This window comes from Saccopteryx leptura, chromosome 2 (assembly GCF_036850995.1).
Source record: "Saccopteryx leptura isolate mSacLep1 chromosome 2, mSacLep1_pri_phased_curated, whole genome shotgun sequence".
Lineage (NCBI taxonomy): Eukaryota > Metazoa > Chordata > Mammalia > Chiroptera > Emballonuridae > Saccopteryx > Saccopteryx leptura.
This window is the reverse complement of record NC_089504.1, coordinates 343,327,668-343,348,319: the sequence shown is the minus strand read 5'-3', so window position 1 is coordinate 343,348,319 and position 20,652 is coordinate 343,327,668. Positions and strand designations below refer to the sequence as shown.

General features: G+C 44.7%; 1 protein-coding gene across 1 annotated transcript in view; it reads right to left on the bottom strand.

Moving 5' to 3' along the window:
- Positions 1-1,103: 1,103 nt before the first annotated feature.
- The window catches only part of LSM12 (LSM12 homolog), a 30,307-nt gene continuing 10,758 nt past the window's right edge, over positions 1,104-20,652 (bottom strand). Inside the window, exons 3-5 of the mRNA XM_066364023.1 lie at positions 5,009-5,118; positions 3,489-3,615; positions 1,104-2,742 (exon numbers count right to left, since the gene is read on the bottom strand). Of these exons, the coding sequence (XP_066220120.1) occupies positions 2,650-2,742; positions 3,489-3,615; positions 5,009-5,118 (330 nt within the window). The 3' untranslated portion in view covers positions 1,104-2,649. The remainder of the gene's footprint in view (positions 2,743-3,488; positions 3,616-5,008; positions 5,119-20,652) is intronic.

Sequence of the window (20,652 nt, the reverse complement as noted above, 5' to 3'; positions counted from 1 at the left end):
TTTATGGAAACAAGAAACATACAATTGCTTTTTTTTTTTTTTTTTTTGTATCTTTCTGAAGCTGGAAACGGGGAGGCAGTCAGACAGACTCCCGCATGCGCCCGACCGGGATCCACCCAGCACGCCCACCAGGGGGCGATGCTCTGCCCACCGGGGCATCGCTCTGTTGCGACCAGAGCCACTCTAGCGCCTGAGGCAAAGGCCATGGAGCCATCCTCAGCGCCTGGGCCATCTTTGCTCCAATGGAGCCTCGCTGCGGGAGGGGAAGAGACAGACAGAGAGGAAGGAGAGGGGGAGGGGTGGAGAAGCAGATGGGCGCTTCTCCTGTGTGCCCTGGCTGGGAATCGAATCCGGGACTTCCACACGCCAGGCCGACGCTCTACCATTGAGCCAACCGGCCAGGGCCACATTTGCTTTATAATGTTGCCTTACATATTTTAAAATAAATCAATTGTACTCTGGTCAGGAGGCACAAGGACATACATGAATGTTCATACTACTCAAAGGGTTAAAGTCCCCCACAAAACTTCATAAGCTAAGACTGAAGAGTCACAAAAGCTTCCTACCAGAAAGTTAGTATCCACTGTCTCCCATTCACAGACCTAGAGATTAAGTGATAACACAGGACATGTGGCACAGAGGTTACTGGGCTTGCTAGTTCCCATTAATCACCTTCACTCCTTTAATCATACCTTTAGGCTCTCTAGATCTTGCAAGGTCTCTTCTGTTTTCCCTTCTCCAGAAGTCTACATTTCCATGCAGACTAAAGCAAGATAATTTAAATTAAGTTCTGGCCAATAGCAAGTGAATACGAAAGTTCACTTCTCAGTCTTCTCTCATTTTTCCTTTAAATAGTCCGGTTACAAAAGCTCTTATGCATGTACCCAGCCCGGTTACTCTCCTACTCCACTTACACACAACTCCCAACCCTGGATGCTCTTCTTAAATTATACATTTTGTAATCTATTTCTGTTTGAGTTCTCAGGGAGCAGAAGAAAGTAGGTAAAGAGTAGGAAGCAAAGACTCTAAAGGGAAAAGCCAAAGGAAAACACACATCCCCTCCCTCAGGGGCCTCTAAAGCACTCACAAACCTGAGACATGAGTGATGGTTAAAAAAATTTGGGTTTTTATTGTTTTGCTAAACAATACTAAAAAAAAAATTTCATTTTGAAGGCACGGCTTGAATTATTTAATTTTGATCCATTTATTTAATTAAAAAAAAAGGAAGGGGAAAGAGATCATGGCCAAAAAAAAATAGTAGTTAACCCCCACCCCACCCCCAAAGCTCTAGCCAGTCACGTGAGCATCACCCACATCCCACTCAGTGCCCGATACTCAGATGGTGGCACACTGCCCCACTGGACCGCCACTGGGCCAATGGATGCCAGTTTTAGCTCTCAGCAGGTTATCCAAACCAGACAAACTGGTGGGCTCAAGTCCAAAATTCTTTCCAGGTTTTCTGCCCATCGGCTGAGCACATACAAACTGTCATAAGCTTGTAAAATTTAAACGGAGTGGGGACGGGCCTAAAAGCAGGAGGTTGGCAGAACAGAAACTCTAGGTAACCCAAGCTTTCTTCTGGGCTAGTGATTCTGGATGCACACTTAAAGAGAAGTCAGGATGGGTGGAATCCAGGTTTCTGATGAAAGAATATCGTCCCTCAAGGAGGAGCAGAGATTTGCTGTGCAGATCAGTTCTGCAGAGGACACTGCAGAGCGGGCAGCAGACTCTCCCGTCTAGGAGACAGGGGAGTGGTAAGGAGGTTCTTCTACCACCAGGAAGTGAGACAAAAGGCAGAGGAAGAATCCCAAGGTTTCAGCCAAGTGTGAGACTGGTACACACATAAAGACTAAAAACCATCAGGAACCCTCAAGCCAAATCCCATCTGTACCCACTGGCTCTACGAACTGCTGACGGAGATTCTTGCTGTGAACTAAGTCAAGTTAGTTGCTTGGCTATGAGTGGTGGGGAGGGCCATATATATTTATTTCCAGAGGGATGAGGTGGAAAGAGTGGCCATGATCTAGTAAAAAGAGACCTGCAAGAAGCAGAAAATATTTAGAGAACATTTTAATATATATTTTCATATATATATTTAAAGTTAAGAAAAATAAAACTAATTCAAGCCATGCCCTGTGCAAAAAAAGAAAAAGAAAAAAAAATTTAAAGTGAGACCTCTGTCTGCTGTTCTAGTCTCAACTTGAGTATCACAGTCAGCTTGTTACTTTTATTTTGGAAGAGATTATTTAAAAGTTTCTTTCAATCATTCAGAAGGCAAGTGTAGCCACTTATAAAAACAGAATGGCAGGGACAGACTAGGAAAAGAAAGTCAGAGGTGAAAGGGTAGAGCCAGAAAATAATTTTCAAAAATAAAATTAACAAGGTGACTGTTCCAGAAGGGGGCTGTGAAAAGGACATGGTGGACCAAAGTCAGTTAGTCAAGTAATGATTCAACTTTTAAATTATTCTCTTGTTCTTTTTTGTTGGGTGTTTTGTTTGTTCAAGTCTAAGATTTAGAAATGCTGACCCTTTGTTAACAAGAGCCAGCAGGAAATACAGGATCCCTTCCCTCCCCCGGCCTGCCTCCGCTGACGCCACCACCATCGCCGCCTTGGCTGGATGCTGGAAGAGTCCTCCATGTATGTGGACTCAGGATGACAGGGCAGCCTCCTTCTGTGGTTGCTGGGCTTGTGAACGCTGCAGTATCTTTTGGCTTTCCACATCTCTAAAATGTTTTTCAACCTGAAAGAGACCAGTCAGCCTAGGTCAGAAAAGGCGATAGGCACGCAAGGCCTCTCAAACAGTTCACTCCAGGTTTCGACAGCCCCATCCTGGCTGACCAGCCCACGGATCATTCAGGCGCCTTTGCCCTTGCTGTCTGCTGGCCCTTCCAACAAGGCAGGTGGGGGATCTCCTGTTTCAGCCACATTTTTTGCAGCTTCAGCTAAGATGGGCTAAAAGGTGAATCTATAAACTAAAATAGAAATTGAAGAGAGATTATTACGATCCAAAAATCCCTCTCCCTTCTTCACACAAGTACAGAATGGAAAACTGATGGGGAATTAGTCTTGATCTTTCACTGCTCATTATAAATCTAAAAACTACAACTCAATCTAAAAAGTCAGGTGATATATGCAGGGTCAGAGATGCCCACGACAACTGATTTATACCACCCAGCCCTTTCTGAAATGAGAGGAACTATTCAGGCCCAATACTATGGAATTCCAAAAAGCCACACAGTACAGATACACACATTGCAAATGACCACTGGCTTTATTCCACACTACCCAGTAGGCCCACCCCGCAGCAGTGTCCAAGCCACAGGTGCAAAGCAGCACCATGCAGGGAGGCAGGGAGGCTAGGCAGAGCTCCTCGCAAGCTGGCTGTCAGAGGAGGCAGGGACTGCAGCACACTGTCCTGCCCTGACGCTGGAGGGTGAAGGCCAAGGAATCACCCTCTATCTCAAGTTCCATGGCTACTTTACTTACTATTTTGCGTACATGGCTCAGTGCACTCCCTTCTTTGCCTTTACAGTTTTCCACTTGATATGGGGGTGTAATAACAACTTCTTCCATGACTATGATGTTTTTTTCTTGCCATTTACAGTCTTTAATGCTGGAAGGAAAGAGAACAGGTGAAAGTTACCTCTTGCAGGAATCCCATACCTTCTGCTGACCCCAAGTTCCCAGCTTACCACTTAGCCAACACTAGATGCCAGCAGCCCATACAGAGGAGTAGCCAAGAAACATTTCCTGGGCACCACCGGCTAGACAAAGCAATTAAACTGATGCACATTTACTCTGAGGAGGGCCCAGAAGAGTTGCTCTGAAGTATTAGGGACCCAGAAAACCATAAAAAACTTGGTGGCAGCCCCAGAAGTCCAAACCAAATTGAGTTACAAATAAACAGCTAGGCTCAGGCCACTAGATTCGATTTAAGAAGCAGTCCAAGGCAGGTGTTGGTAAACATTTTATACAAAAGGTCAGAAAGAAAATATTTTAAGTTTTGCAGGCCATACAATCTGTCACAACTGCTGAACTCTGCCACTGCACCACAAAAACTGCCAGACGATATCTAAACCAATAAGCGGATTTGGCCTGCGGGCTAGAGTTTGCCAACCTTTGTCCTAGGGGGAAATGGCACCTTTGGAAAGACAAGAGAACAAATACTCCATCTTATTGTAATCTGTACTCTGCCTACCACCTAAAATGGAAACTGCTCCTCAAACTGGTCCCTCAATTATCAGACAGCTGGGCACTTGCCAGACGGGGAAAACCCATTCCAGTTCGCACTTAGGGAAACCCAGGACAGCTGATACTACTAAGAGCATTCCTTCACATACCTGTAAATGTTCAGATACTCACAGCATGGCCTCAAACAGCTCTGATGCCAGCTGCCATCTGTGCACCAGACCCAGGTGGTTAAATAGGGTAACAGAAGGCAGCAGGGGAGGGGGAGTGTCAAATGTTTCCGTTTTTCAGCAACTAGGGAAAGCTAGCAGAGAGTCAAATGACTCTGCTGTGACAAAATGTCTTTTAGGAGGTGGTAATAGGTGGTGGCTTTCTGCTCTCCTTAACTCCCTATGTTCACCCCAATGTACAATTGGGTAGAGTAAAATAGATACAACTTTTCTTTCATAAAACTGTACAAGCTTTCAGAGAATGGTACAAGATTAAAATCATAAAAGGCAAAGAAATCACTAGTTCTAAATTATGAAATACTACGTCTGGAAGGGACTTTTAGAGACAGTCTAATCCAAAACTAAGTGTTACAGATGAAGAAAATGAAGACTGAGAAACTGAAGCCCAGAGAAGACAACCTGTCCACAATTACACCATTCTGTATATAAAGCCAACAAGAACCCACATCCCTGGATGCCTAGGTACTGCCAACGTACAGCTTCCCTGGTGACTTTCAGGAACAAAACTACCTGAAAGTCAGCCACCAGAGAGCAGAGCCAAGAAGCATCACCCCTCAAAAAAGGGACCCCTCTGCTCCCCCTACTCACGTCTTGTGAATGGTCTGGAAGAGCTGCTGGCCCTCTAGGGAAACACCAGCGCTGATTGCATAAGCCTGGCTCAGCTTCTCCTCCTTCTCTGTCCGCGCTTTGCTGGCGAGCTAGAGCGGGGGAGAGGAGAGAGACTCAGGAAAGCATCCACCCTCATTCTTCCCATCGGTCAGAACCAAAGTTGAGGAAAAGGAGGCCAGATATGTCAGGTTGGGTTAGATTGTTTTCTCAGAAATCAAAAGTAAAACAGGCCCTGGCCGGTTGGCTCAGTGGTAGAGCATCGACCTGGCGTGCAGAAGTCCCGCGTTCGATTCCCGGCCAGGGCACACAGGAGAAGCGCCCATCTGCTTCTCCACCCCTCCCCCTCTCCTTCCTCTCTGTCTCTCTCTTCCCTTCCCGCAGCGAGGCTCCATTGGAGCAAAGATGGCCCGGGCGCTGGGGATGGCTCCTTGGCCTCTGCCCCAGGTACTAGAGTGGCTCTGGTCGCAACAGAGCGATGCCCCGGAGGGGCACAGCATCACCCCCTGGTGGGCAGAGCGTCGCCCCCTGGTGGGCGTGCCGGTGGATCCCGGTCAGGCGCATGTGGGAGTCTGTCTGACTGTCTCTCCCCGTTTCCAGTTTCAGAAAGGTACAAAAAAAAAGTAAAACAAATGCACACAATATACCTGAATAGTTACTGCTTTTCCTAGCAAATGTTCCTTCCTTCCAATATTCTGAATGCCTACCATGTGCCAGACATTCACTGCGCTAAGCTACAGATACAGCACTGAAGGGGGTAAGGGGAGATAGACTATAAACAAAAACATAAACTAGGTAACTTTACACAGTGATTAAGAGCTAGGAAGAAAACAGAGAAGGGCAATATGATAGAGAGTGACTGGGGAGCTACCTGATGGCAAAGTGACAGAGACAAACATTTTCTATGAAAGGATTGAGTTAACAATATTTGTCAGCTATTGTGCTAGAAATTAATGCCTACCACATCCTCAAAAACACTGATTTGAGGCTCTAACGACGCTCCTCTTCAAGCACCATTATCTGTGCTCACACTGGGAGCCAATACTCAAGTAAACCTAACCATGGATATTGTCTGCCTTCAACTTGAGCTAAAGGGTGATCTTGCTCCAGCCCTGGCCAGTTGGCTCAGCAGTAGAGCACTGGCCCAGTGTGTGGAAGTCCAGGGTTCAATTCCTGGCCAGGGCACACAGGAGAAGCGTCCATCAGTTTCTCCACCCCTGCCCCTCTCCTTTCTCTCTGTCTCTCTCTTCGCCTCCTGCAGCCAAGGCTCCATGGGAGCAAGTTGGCCCGGGCACTGAGGATGGCTCTATGGCCCATGCCTCAGGCACTAGAATGGCTCTGGTTGCAATGGAGCAACGCCTCAGAGGGGCAGAGCATCACTCCCTGGTGGGTTTGCCGGGTGGATCCCAGTCGGGCACATGTGGGAGTCTGTCTCTCTGCCTTCTCACTTCAGAAAAATACCAAAAAAAAAAAAAAAAAAAAAAAGGGAGGAATCTTGCTCTTTAAAAAAGGGTCTACATTCTAAGTCATGTCTGTTCCTTAACTGCCCTCTAGTGGAATAATCAAAAACGAATCAAAATAAATTCTACTAAAATATAGGAAATCCCTCCCAAGAGGGGCAGGACCCTGTCAATCTTGGTGCTCTAATACATTTTTTATCCTCACCCCACACTATTGGTTGCTAGAGACCTGAAGTCCAAATTTGTTTGAGTGTAAGACAAAACAAATAGGCTGGGCAAGATGGTTAAAACAAAACAAAAAAAGACACATAATGCATCCAAAAGTCAAATGATTTGGAGATTTTCAGACACATGAATATCTGAGAATACTGATGCTACAGTACACTAAAGACACACACACATACACAATGTTTTGAAACAACAACTTCTTAAATACAAACAGAGGTACATTTAGCACATTTCCAAGGCACCTAGATGCTTGGACTTCTTTAACATTTGTATTCTGCTGTAACAGTGACCTTTCAAGCTATAAACCAAATATTGCTCTACAGGGGGAAAAGTAAGCAAGGAATCTGTTTGCTGGTAAAATGAAGCACTTTACTGAGGTGTGAGTTTGACGGTAAAGATGAGAAAAGGAGGCCTTCAATTGGATTATGAGGAACTGGGGAGTTTCAGAGACTGGCTAAGAGAGGAGGGGATCTGTGCACAGAAGAGCTAGCTCACACATGCTTGTCATTTCAGTCTCCCTAGGTCAAAGAAGGAAGAAAGGCCAAGACTCTGAAGTGATTTGAAGCCAGAGCTCCATTTTCACATTGCCCCAGGACAGGGAGAGAGAGTCAGCAGCAGTAAATAATCTTTCAAGCCCAGTCCTACTGTTTGGCCCCACCAGGCTACAACTTCACAAATACATAAAGGCACAGAGCCAACGGCATTCCCCTGAGCACTGACAATCCCAACTGCTGCAAGAAAGCCTTGTGGCTTGAAAGCACTCAGCAGTTTCTATGGAAAGAGAACTATTGGTGGTATACTTTAAGTGACAACAAGTAAAGCTTACTTGGTAACCAAGAAAACCCTGGTAACAAAGAGGTTCCTTGAGTCTCACTTTCCCAAAAGCCCTGTAGAAAATCTGAAGTCTCCAAGGAAAGAAGGAAAAACTGGAGAACAGTAGAGCTGCCCTCCTGCAGCGCTGCTGGTGGTCAGGCAGATATTGAACACATGAACATGCAGGAAGATCTCACCTTAAGGTCTTGTTTTAAATGTTTTTCCCTGAAAACCAAAAACATCTCCCAATGTTGGGTCAGACAAAGCTGCTCCTATAAAGCTTGTGTTGACTACATACATAGTCTGAATATTCAAGAGTAAAATATTCTTGTCACTTAACATACATAGTTAAGTTAAAAACATAACATTACTCATTCAGTAAGAGAGATGAGTTGGCTCAAGAAAACCAGGCATTTATGCAGAATGTTTAAGAATGGAAATCACAGCTTGACCAGGTGGTAGCGCAGTGGATAGAGCGTAGTACTGGGATGCGGAGAACCCAGGTTCGAGACCCCGAGGTTGCCAGCTCGAGTACGGGCTCATCTGGTTTGAGCAAAGCTCACCAGCTTGGACCCAAGGTCGCTGGCTCGAGCAAGGGGTTACTCGGTCTGCTGTAGCCCCACAGTCAAGGCACATATGAGAAAGCCATCAATGAACAACTAAGGTGTCGCAACGAAAAACTGATGATTGATGCTTCTCATCTCTCTGTGTTCCTGTCTGTCTGTCCCTATCTATCCCTCTCTCTGACTCTCTCTCTCTGACTCCAAAAAAAAAAAAAAAAAAGAATGGAAATCACAAATTAAGCCAAAGAGGGCGGGGAAGGGAGGAGGCTGAGAGGGGAGCCACGTTTGAATTTTTGCTAGAGGCAGAATAAAATGGATATAAATCTCAGCCAGAAGTGATTAGTTTGGACAGCCTGAATAGCAATACAATGGTTATATAACAATTATTTCAAAATATACCGCCCCCCTCTAAGTTGCACAATCTCATCTAAAGGATCTGAAAGCAAAGGAGAATGATTTCTTCATGTCAACTCATAGTGCAAAGAGATCCTAAATGCTAAATGATACAAGGGAGAGCTTTGGCAAACTCAGCAGAAATCAGTGTAAGTTAAATATATTTCAATTTACTCCAATATCCTCAACTACTCTACCTTTACCTGCAATTGTGCTTTAGGGGGCCTGGACTCACCACAAACCCTGAAACCACCAGCTGTCAGTTTACAAACAGTATTTTCATGGCAATCTGAAAAATGCTCATATCTGATATTCAATAGACAGTAAGTTGTACAGAGTCCATTTCTTCTATAAAAGACGCATCAACTAGGCATGAGCAAGATTACCCTCACAAACAGAATCTAAAGTGCTTCTTCTCAAAACTGGGAGTGAGAGGGGAGGGAGATTACCTTGTTCTTTTTAGGCATGGTCCTAAAAACTGATGAAAAATGTGGATAAGCCTCCTTTTGTAAAGCAAATGATTATCACTCTACCCTCATGTTAGCTGTTATACAGATCCAAATTTCCCCACATCATATTTTTATAAACTAATGTATATCTGTAATGATCCAGTTATTCCAAATTAATAAGTTATTGGTACTGTCAAACTGCCAGAGGGAACCAATAAGCTGCCCTTAATAGAGAAATTTGGTGGGTCATCAGGACTGTAATTTTTTAAATTCAGAATCACCATACTACATCTATTTTCTTTCTTTTTTTTTTTTTTAAAGTGAGAGGAGGGGAGATAGAAACAGACTCGAACATGCACCCAGACCAGGATCCACCCGGCAACCCCCATCTGGGGCCAACACTCTATACTTCTATCAAACAAGCTATCCTCAGTGCTTGAGGGTAATGCTTGGACTAACCGAGCTATCCTCAGCACCCAGGGTGACTCTTGAACCAATCGAGAGGAAGAGGAAGGAGGAGAGAAGCAGATGGTTGCTTCTCATGTGTGCCCTGACCCATGATCAAAACGGGCATGTTGGCCTGACCTGTAGTGGCGCAGTGGATAAAGCGTCAACCTGGAAATGCTGAGGTCGCCGGTTCGAAACCCTGGGCTTGCCTGGTCAAGGCACATATGGGAGTTGATACTTCCAGCTCCTCCCCCCTTCTCTCTCTCTGTCTCTCTCTCCTCTCTCTCCCTCTCTGTCTCTCTCCTCTCTAAAAATGAATAAATAAAATTAAAAAAAAAAAAAACGAGCATGTCCACATTCCTGGCCAACTCTCAATCCACTGATCCAACCGGCCAGAGCCATTACATCCATTTTCAATACAAACATGTAGGCTACTGGCCTCTCCCAATAAAAACTGAGGCAATGACTGGTTTGAATTACAAATATTAAAGGCACCAAGTTTGCCTGACCTGTGGTGGCTGGCGCAGTGGATAAAACGTCAACCTGGAATGCTGAGGTCGCTGGTTCGAAACCCTGGGCTTGCCTTGTCAAGGCACATACAGGAGTTGATGCTCCCTGCTCCTCCCCCTTCTCTCTCTCTTTCTCTCTAAAATGAATAAAGTCTTAAAAAAAAAAGGCACCAAGTTTAAGAGTACATTGGGTTCAGGCAAACCAAATCATACAAACTTATAAACATTTGTTACTAATATGCATATGGATTAATTGGAATGACTACACAAAACAACATGTACTTATCTGCCTCTGCTTTCATTTTCATGTTTTCCAATAAAAACAATTATTCCTAATCTCATCAGTGCTTCCTCCTATGGCCATTTTATATACTGCATCTTGATGTGGGCAATGGAGAAAAGTGCATGAACTTGATACCAAAGCACATCAATATTAAAAGGCTTATAGTCATGCTTGCTACTGGCTACCCCTTAAGTCAATGAATTAATGAATACCAATGGCACACATCTTCCTGCACTCAGTGACATGGAAAGAGGAAGCGGCCTCAACAATAAAATCATCCAAATACACACTTCATCTTGTTATCTAGTCACCAGCTAGGCCATCTTATTTCCACACACACACAGTTCAGGAAAGCACAGGTGCTGTGGGAAATCCAGAGGGATTCTTACAGCAAGTATTTAGCAGGCTGTGACAGCTGATACAACAAGGGAAGCAGAGCCCAGAAAGGAACCTGCTGGATGTGACCTACTGACTCCTATTAGCCACTCTCAGCTTGTCTCTGTGTATCTGGGCCTTCCTACCAGCTGCCGTGCAGAGGGTTAGGAAGCACTGCAGCTGCTGCCCTGGAACTGCCAGCGCTCCCTGCGAGGCCTGGTGACGGCTGAGGGATGGCACACCGGAGCAGCCAAGAACAAGTGTCATCCTAAGGGCCCATGCTTGTTGTTTCAATTCTGGGTGCACTCTTGAAAAAGCCTTAATTCTTAGCAACAAGTGGTCTCTTAAAAAGTGTTTCTTACGGGCCTGACCTGTGGTGGTGCAGTGGATAAAGCGTCAGCCTGGAATGCTGAGGTCGCTGATTCGAAACCCTGGGCTTGCCTGGTCAAGGCACATGTGGGGGTTGATGCTTCCTGCTCCTCCCCTTTTCTCTCTCTCCTCTCTAAAATGAATAAATAAAAATCTAAAAAAAAAAGTGTTTCTTACAACTACCAATATCCCCAAGTCTTCTTATTCCCTAGCGCAGTGGTCAGCAAACTCATTAGTCAACAGGGCAAATACCAACAGTACGACGATTGAAATTTCTTTTGAGAGCCAAATTTTTTCAACTTAAACTATATAGGTAGGTACATTCCTTATCGAGGTAACGCCCGCACGTGGTATTTTGTGGAAGAGCCACACTCAAGGGGCCAAAGAGCCACGTGTGGCTCACGAGCCGCAGTTTGCCAACCAGGGCCCTAGCTGAAAGCTCGTTTCAAAGTTTCTACTAACACTGTTCTTTATAACCTTGGATAGTTGAGAACTCAGAAAACAGAGTACCCCAGGACTTGGCCAGGTGGTTCTGTGAATAGAGATCACCCTGGTGCACCAAGGTCCAAGTTCGATCCCTGGTCAGGGCACATATGAGAAGCAACCAATAAGTGCACAACTAAATGAAACTAAGTAGAACAAGTTGATGCTTCTCTCTCTCTCAAATCAATGGAAAAATAAAAAATAAATTTTTTTAAAAAGCACTCCATTTGAAGTTGTGTCCCAGAATACATAAAAATTAATAAAAATATTGACTCAAACGCCAAAATGGTAGAGCCAAAAAGGCCTAGTAGTGAACACCAAAATCCTAAGGGCTAAACTTGTCGAGCATGAGTTGACTCCACACTAGACACCCAGCTACACACTTTACATGTACAGTGGCACCTTGAGATATGAGCAGACCAACATACAATTTTTTTTTAAGATACGAGTTGGAATCAACTAGTCATGCTTCAGCACTTTTTTTTCTTTTTTTTTGTATTCTTCCGAAGCTACAAACGGGGAGAGACAGTCAGACAGACTCCCGTATGCGCCCAACCGGGATCCACCCGGCACGCCCACCAGGGGGCGACGCTCTGCCCACCAGGGGGCGATGCTCTGCCCCTTTGGGGCGACGCTCTGTCACGACCAGAGCCACTCTAGCGCCTGGGGCAGAGGTCACGGAGCCATCCCCAGAGCCCGGGCCATCCTTGCTCCAATGGAGCCTCGGGCTTCAGCATTTTTTAATGACACTTGTTTGTCACATTTCCGTAACATTTTAAAAGGCAGGCAAAAGCAAACCTCTTTGGATAGATTTTTATTCAAAAGTCCTAAGAGTGAAAGTGCCGAAACTGCAGCCCAAAAGGCAAAAACAGGTGATAATTAAATGAAAAATAACGTAATGTTAAACTTAGGTTAAGTTTAAAGTTAAGAAAGTGCATTTTTTTTACAATTAAGTTTTTGTGGTTTCATTTTAAGTTAAGAAAGTGCAGTTTTAGTTTTGTTTAAAGAAAATGCAGTTTTAGTTTACATTTAGTGTTAATAAAGTGCAGTTTTAGTTTGTCTACAGTGCCTACATCCCTTCCTCCCTCTCTCCTCCTCTGCCATTCACCTCCATTAGCCGCACTCGTCTGTCTCCAAGGTAAGAATACAGTACTAAGTAACATTTTTTTCTTTCATTCCATATATTTTGTTATGCATTGGTAAAGTATATATGTGTGTTTCTTAATTAAAAACATGTCTTTTTCATAATTTAGGATGGTTTGGGATGTTTCACAGGGCTGGAACTAATTAAATCTATTTTAGTTATTTTAAATGGGAGAAATTTGTTTTATATACGAGTTGACTGACAAGCTCGGTTACAGAACAAATTAAACTCATATCTCAAGGTACCACTGTATTAAAATTTTATCTGTACAACAACCCTACAAATAGGGACTACGGGAACTCCTATTTAATAGATGGAGAAACTGGGCACAATTGTGACAAACTTGCACAAGTTTACCAAGCAACAAATGGGAGAGTGGATTTGAAGCCAGTCTGATTCCAGAGTCTGTGTTCTTAACCCTGCACTACACTCAAAAAGTTCCACCTAAGAAAAATAAGCCTAAAAAATTATTGTCCAAAATAGTTATAAATTTGAATGCAAAAGAAATTATTTTTGAAAAGGGAAAATATATATATATTTTTTTTTTTTTTAGGTGAGAAGAGGTGAGATAGCGAGGCAGACTCCCACATGAACTCCAACCAGGGTCCACCCAGCAACCCCATCTGGGGCCAATGCTAGAGTACTGAGCTATTTTTAGCACTGGAAGTTGATGTACTTGAACAGAGCTATCCTCAGTGCCCAGGGCCACACTCAAATCAATTGAGCCACTGGCTGTGGGAAGGGAAGAGGAAGAGAAGGGGGAGGGGAGGGAGAAGTAGATGATTGCTTCTTCTGTGTGCCCTGACCAAGAATCAAACCCAGTACACATCCATAACATCCATATGCCGAGCTGACACTCTATCCACTGAACCACCAGCCAGGGCCTGGTAAGTATCCTTTTTTTTCTTTTCTTTTTCTTTTGGTGACAGAGAGAGAAACAGACAGTGAGAGAGACAGACAGACAGGAAGGGAGAAAGATGAGAAGCATCAATTCTTTTTTGTGGCACCTTAGTTGTTCATTGATTACTTTCTATGCGTTCCTTGAACGGGGGGGGGGGGGGGAGTGACCCCTTGCTCAAGCCAGTGACCTTGGGCTCAAGCTGGTGACCTCGGGGTTTCAAACCTCAGTCCTCTGGGTCCCAGTCTGACACTATCTAATGCACCACTGCCTGGTCAGGGCCTGGTAAATATCTTAACACTCAGCTGCCATCATCTCTTTTTATCAGTGAATTCTGGCATTTCCATCAATGTCCCCAGTACAGAACACAATTGTCTGCCTTTCAGTGAAGAACCTCTCTTTTTTTGAAAGGATCCCCAGTCTCACCCTAAACCTCAAGTACATCTTTTACTTCTTTTGTTAAAGGTAATTCACAGGAACACTTTCAAGAAAACAGATCTTGTGTGAGAAAGCATTTCACGTCAATGCTGATAGGTATTCCCTAGATTCCATTTTCTGATGTGCCAAGACTAGAGAAGAAGAGTCAAGCAACCCTCCTGCACTTGAATGTTAAGATATGTTGAGTGCTTTGAGCTATGATGAATAGTTCAAATCCAGGGGCCATCGCACCACCTGAACTCCAGACTTCTGCACAATACTTGTCAAAGAGACAGGGGGGGGGGGGGGGGAGACAGAGAGAAAGAAGGGGGGAGGAGCTAGAAGCATCAACTCCCATATGTGCCTTGACCAGGCAAGCCCAGAGTTTCGAACCTGCGACCTCAGCATTTCCAGGTCAACGCTTTATCCACTGCGCCACCACAGGTCAGGCCAAAAACCATCCTATTGTTACTGCTGTACATACAACACAGACCAGCCTCTAGTCAGTCAGTATATACACTACAGACAAAATCTTATCTTTCACAATGTTTGAAACAAAAACTAGTTGTCAGCAAAGTCAATAGTTTTTGTTAAATTTTTTTGCAACTCCATCACCAAATGTATTCATAGCTATAACAGACAACTAAACCTCCTGGACACCAACAGAGTCATTTCCTATCCTGAGAACCTGAAATCAGTTCTGCTGTGTAACCTCCACATGGCTCTGTAGGAGAGAAAACTATCTGGGACATATTTTGAAATTTGATCTTAACCACCTACCTCTGAAGTGTAAAGTCCTACACAAACTATCTCCCAAAATATAAGTGAAAAAAATAAGCTAGAAAATGCCTCTAACTTTGCATGCCAAAATGAGGGTTCCACTTACAGATTAAAGTTTTGATTTTATTCAATGACAGTGAAGAAGCCATACACTATTGCTTGCTGGCCTCTGAAGCAAGCAGAGAAAGCAAAGTAAAATAGAAGGCCACACTCTTAATCTCCAAAAAGAGATTCCAGCTCAAATCCCTGCCCACTACTCATTAACTGTATGAACCTGTGCAAAATATGTACCCTCTACAGATCCTTAGCCCATTCGTATGGGGACCACCCAGAGGTTACTGCTGGAGTTCAGTAAGACATACAGATGACCTTTGAACAAAATGAGTTTGAACTGTGGGGTACATTTATATGCAGATTTTGTTCAACTGGTCCACATAGTTCAAGAGTCAACTCTTCAGTTGGGAATCCACATATATGCAGGGTCACTGTAGTTACATCTGATTTTCAATCACATGGCAGGTTGGCAACCCTAATCCCATGCTGTTCAAGGGTCAGCTGTAAAGCAACTAATACCAATACTAGCACTTAACTAGTCCTTTCCCTCCCTTTTTAGAACCATTTCCAGTTTAGCTCATTGATAGAATAGCAAAAGTTTCTAAATTGCAGAGATGGACAAAATGAACACCCTCCAAATCAGCTTGATTCCATTAACTTCCCTCCCTTTATCTAATTAATCACCATTTATTCCTCAAGATCCTACCCCATGGCTACACCTGAGAAGCTTTCCCTAAAATGTTCACTCCTCTTTGCCCAAACTATAGCCTGTGAGTCAAATGCAGCCAACCATCTGTTTCAGTTAAGCTTTACTGGAATATCATGCCCATTTATTTACATATTACCAATGGCTGCTCTTGCTACAAAGGCAAAATTGAGTAGTTGTGACAATGTATAACCCACAAAGCCTAAGATACTTACTATCCTAGACCTTTACAGAAAGTTTACTGCCCCTGCTCTATATGCCAGGGGTCCCCAAACTACAGCCCATGGGCCGCACTTCCAGAAGGGGCACCTCTTTCATTGGTGGTCAGTGAAAGGAGCACTGTATGTGGCGGCCCCCCAACGGTCTGAGGGACAGTGAACTGGCCCCCTGTGTAAAAAGTTTGGGGACCCCTGCTCTAAATCTTCCTAGCACCTGGAAGATAGTGGAAGAGAAAAGGAAGGTAGATAAAAATAAAAGAAACTGTGACTATTAGTGATTCACAGAACTAACAGTTCCCAGAGGTTAAGTGACTAACACAAGGTCATACAATTCATTAGCAGCCCAGTTGTAAAAAGAACCCAGTTCTTCAAACTCCCCATGTTCTACCATACCACACTGTGAGCTCTTGGCTTAGTGTGCAGATCTTTTACTTTTCTAGTTGAGGTAAAATTTCCTTCACTCTAGAATAGTTTCTAGTATTTACCTAAGCTAGTCTCAAAATTCCAGCACGACAACAACTGCCTCATTTTTCCCCTACCCCTGTTCTCTGCCAGGAAAATTAAACCACTTAAATAGCCCTTTCTTAACACTGGACAAGATGCCACCACTTGTGGCATTGATTGCTTTCTCATGTGCCCTGACTTTTACTGGGGGGCTAAAGCCAAGTCTGTGACCCCTTGCTCAAGCCAGCGACCTTGGGTCAGGTCTAAGATCCCACACACAAGCAGCAACCCCTGTGCTCAACTGGTGAGACTGCACTCAAGCCCACGGCCTCAGGGTTTTGAACCTGGGTCCCCTGGGTCCCAATCCAATACTCTATCCACTATGGCATCACCCGGTCAGGCAAATAGGCTAGTGATTTTTTTTATTTTTATTTTTTTTACAGAAACAGAGCCAGAGAGAGGGATAGATTGGGACAGACAGGCAGGAACGGAGAGAGATGAGAAGCATCAATCATTAGTTTTTTGTTGCGACACCTTAGTTGTTCATTGATTGCTCTCTCATATGTGCCCTGACCGCGGGCCTTCAGCAGACCGAGCGACCCCTTGCTCAAGCCAGCAACCTTGGGTCCAAGCTGGTGAGCTCAGGGTCTCGAAACTGGGTCCTCCGCATCCCAGTCCAACGCTCTATCCACTGCGCCACCGCCTGGTCAGGCTAGGCTAGTGATTTTTAAAATGGCAATCACTCTGCCTCTCTGATTTTATCTGACACTACCACTACTTAACATACTCCATCACTCAGCAGTGATGACCTCTTCCTCTTCATGCTCCCCCCACTTGTATCTTCATAACACTTCTACTGTATAAGGAAACAGCTATCTGCTCAGAGCCAGATGCAAAACTTACTGATGGACTCTAACTAGGACTGTGGCCTTGACAACATATTCTAATCAAGTGAGTCAACAGGTTATTACAGGGTGTCTTCGGGTTATAACAATTCCGTTTCAACAGTGACATAACTCGAATTTTGGTGTAAGTCAAAACACACCCTGCCTAACACAAACAGAACACTTGCACTTTTTTAACAGTCCAAAATGGCACAGGTAATCATACTGGGAGACACCAACTCCCTCACTCATAGCCACATTACTGCGTATTCTTCTGCTGCACGCAACCAAACTAGTTCACCCATGTAGTCTGTAAGTATGACGCTAACACCGTAAGCCAAAAACACGTCTCAGTTTTTCCAAGTATTTACGGGATAAGTGTTGTAACCTTGAAATGTCTACGTCTAAACTGTCATAACCCAAGGACTCTCTGTATATAGTATAACTTCTAGAAGCCAGAAAAATTTTATCTAATTAAAAAGTCTTGCTGGCCTGCCCTGTGGTGGCACAGTGGATAAAGCGTCAACCTGAATGCTGAGATCGCCAGTTCAAAACCCCAGGCTTGCTTAGTCAAGGCACATATGGGAGTTGATGCTTCCTGCTCCTCTCTCACTCTCTCTCTCTCCTCTCTCTAAAATTAATAAATAAAATCTTAAAAAAAAAAAGTCTTGCCTGACCTGTGGCGGCGCAGTGGATAAAGCGTCGACCTGGAAACGCTGAGGTCTCCGGTTCGAAACCCTGGGCTTGCCTGGTCAAGGCACATATGGGAGTTGATGCTTCCAGCTCCTCCCCCCTTCTCTCTGTCTCTCTCTCCTCTCTCTCCCTCTCTCTCTCCTCTCTAAAAATGAATAAATAAAAAAATTAAAAAAAAAAAAAAAAAAAAATCTTGCCTCCCTGACCATGGTGGCACAGTGGATAGAGCGCCACTGGGAAGCAGAGAGCCCAGGTTCAAAACCTCAAGGTTGTCGGCTTGAGCGTGGACTCACCAACTTGAGCGCAGGGTCGCTAGCTTGAGCATGGGATCGTAGACATGACCCCATGGTTGCTGGCTTGAAGCCCAAGGCCGTTGGCTTGAGTCCAAGGTCATTGGCTTGAGCAAGGGGTCACTTGCTCTGCTGTAGCCTTCCAGTCAAGGCACATATGAGAAAGCAATCAATGAACAACTAAGAAGTTGCAACAACTAAGATGAGAAGAACTGATGCTTCTCATCTCTCTCCCTTCCTGTCTGTCCCTGTATCTCTCTCTCTGTCACACACACACACAAAAAAGTCTTGCCTGACCTGTGTTGGCACAGCGGATAAAGCATAAAGCAACGCTAAGGTCACTGGTTCGAAACCTCAGGGTTGCCCAGTCAAGACATATACGAGAAGCAACTAGGAGGCTAATGTTTCCCACTCCTCTTCCACCGCCCTTCTCTCTCTGCTCTCTCTAAAATCAATAAAATCTTTAAAAACAAAAATAAATACAAAGTTCTGCTTTCGCTAGACAAGTAGGTATTTTCCTTCCCACATTTACATGTAATATGAACACCTTCTACCTCCTATCAATATACACATACCTAAACATAGGGTGCCCGGGTCATCTGATTTTCCTTGGCAATAACTCCTTACCTTAACATGTTAGGGTCAAGATACATGGTCAAGGGCCCAGCTAACAGGACAGATTCAAGAACACAGGCTACAATGCAGTCTTTCAACTACCCTCCAGAAATTTACTCATACTTGAGAATTAACCCTCAAATAACCAGAAAGTCCTAAGGTTATGCTAAATCTTAGCTTTGAAACTAATGGAACTCATATTTCTTTCAGTGTGACATCATACCTTAAGTTAAGGCACTGATGTCCATTTCTTTTCAAAGTAAACTTTGTGACTTCTTCTTTCTCAGCCTTACCAGGCCCCTCCACTCTCTGACCAATCTCCAAAAAACTTATTTTTTTTACAGAGACAGAGAGAGTCAGAGAGGACAGACAGGGACAGACAGACAGGAACGGAGAGAGATGAGAAGCATCAATCATTAGCTTTTTGCCGCGACACCTTAGTTGTTCATTGATTGCTTTCTCATATATGCCTTGACCGTGGGCCTTCAGCAGACCGAGTAACCCCTTGCTTGAGCCAGCGACCTTGGGTCCAAGCTGGTGAGCTTCGCTCAAACCAGATGAGCCCGCACTCAAGTTGGCGACCTTGGGGTCTCGAACCTGGGTCCTCTGAATCCCAGTCTGATGCTCTATCCACTGCGCCACCGCCTGGTCAGGACAAATAACTTTTTAAAAGTTATTTTCCAGACCTGGGCCAGTTGGCTCAGTGGTAGAGTGTCGACCCACTGTGTGGATGTCCCGGGTTCAATTTCTGGTCAGGGCACATAGGAAAAGTGACCATCTACTTCTCTACGCCTCCCCCTCCCCTTTCTCTCTCTTCTTCTCCCATACCCATGGTTCAACTGGTTCAAGAGTATCGGCCCCAGGTGCTGAGGATAGTTCCATGGAGCCTCCACCTTAGGCGCTAAAAATAGCTTCGTTGTGAGCATGGCCCAAAATGGGCAGAGCATTGGCCCTACACAGGAGTTCCCGGATGGCTCCCAATTGGGGTGTATGCAGGAGTCTATCTATCTCACTTGGAAAAGAAAAAAAAAATATTTTCCAAATATCTATTTTTTTTTAGAGAGAAAGAGAAAGTACACATACATTAGAGAAAGAAGGGAAGGGAGAGAGATAAGAAGCATTAACTTGTAGTTGTGGCACTTCAGTTGTTCACTGACTGATTTCTCATATGTGCCTTGAAGAGGTGGCTCCAACTGAGCCAGTGACCCCTTGCTCAAGCCAGCAACCATGGGCTACAGCCAGCGACCTTGGGCTTCAAGCCAGTGACCTTGGGGTCATGTCTATGCTCCCACACTCAAGTTGGCGACCCTGTGCTTAAGCTGGATGAGCTCAAGCTGGTAACCTCAGGGTTTTGAACCTGGGTCTTCCATGTCCCAGGTTGATGCTCTATCCACTGTTCCACCACTTGGTCAGGCCAAATATCATTTTTATTCAAAGGCAGCCAACTCATTCTTCATTACCAGGAAATGATAAATTCTCTGAATCTCTTCCTGGTTCCATTTGATCATTCACTGTCTGGTTTCTTTTGTTTGTTTGTTTGTTTGTTTTGTATTTTTCTGAAGTTGGAAATGGGAGGCAGTCAGACAGACTCCCGCATGCGCCTGACCGGGATCCACCCAGCATGCCCACCAGGGGGCGATGCTCTCCCCATCTGGGGCATTGCTCTGTTGCAACCAGAGCCATTCTAGCGCCTGAGGCAGAGGCCATGGAGCCATCCTCAGCGCCTGGGCCAACTTTTCTGCTCCAATGGAGCCTTGGCTGTGGGAGGAAAAGAGAGAGACAGAGGGGAAGGAGAGGGGGAGGGGTGGAGAAGCAGATGGGCGCTTCTCCTGTGTGCCTTGGCCGGGAATTGAACCCGGGACTCCTGCACGTCAGGCTGACGCTCTACCACTGAGCCAACCGGCCAGGGTTCACTGTCTGTTTTTAAGGTATAAACAGGTAACAGAATAAGAATATGGTAAAAAAAAAAAGGATAAAAGAGGCTGACAGCTTATCTGTAGATTTCAATTTTCTATGCTTTAAAAAAAAACATTTCTATGCTTTGTCCCTTTTCCTGCCTTGCCCAACACACACATATCTCCTCCAGAAAGTCCTTTTCAACTGAACAAAGT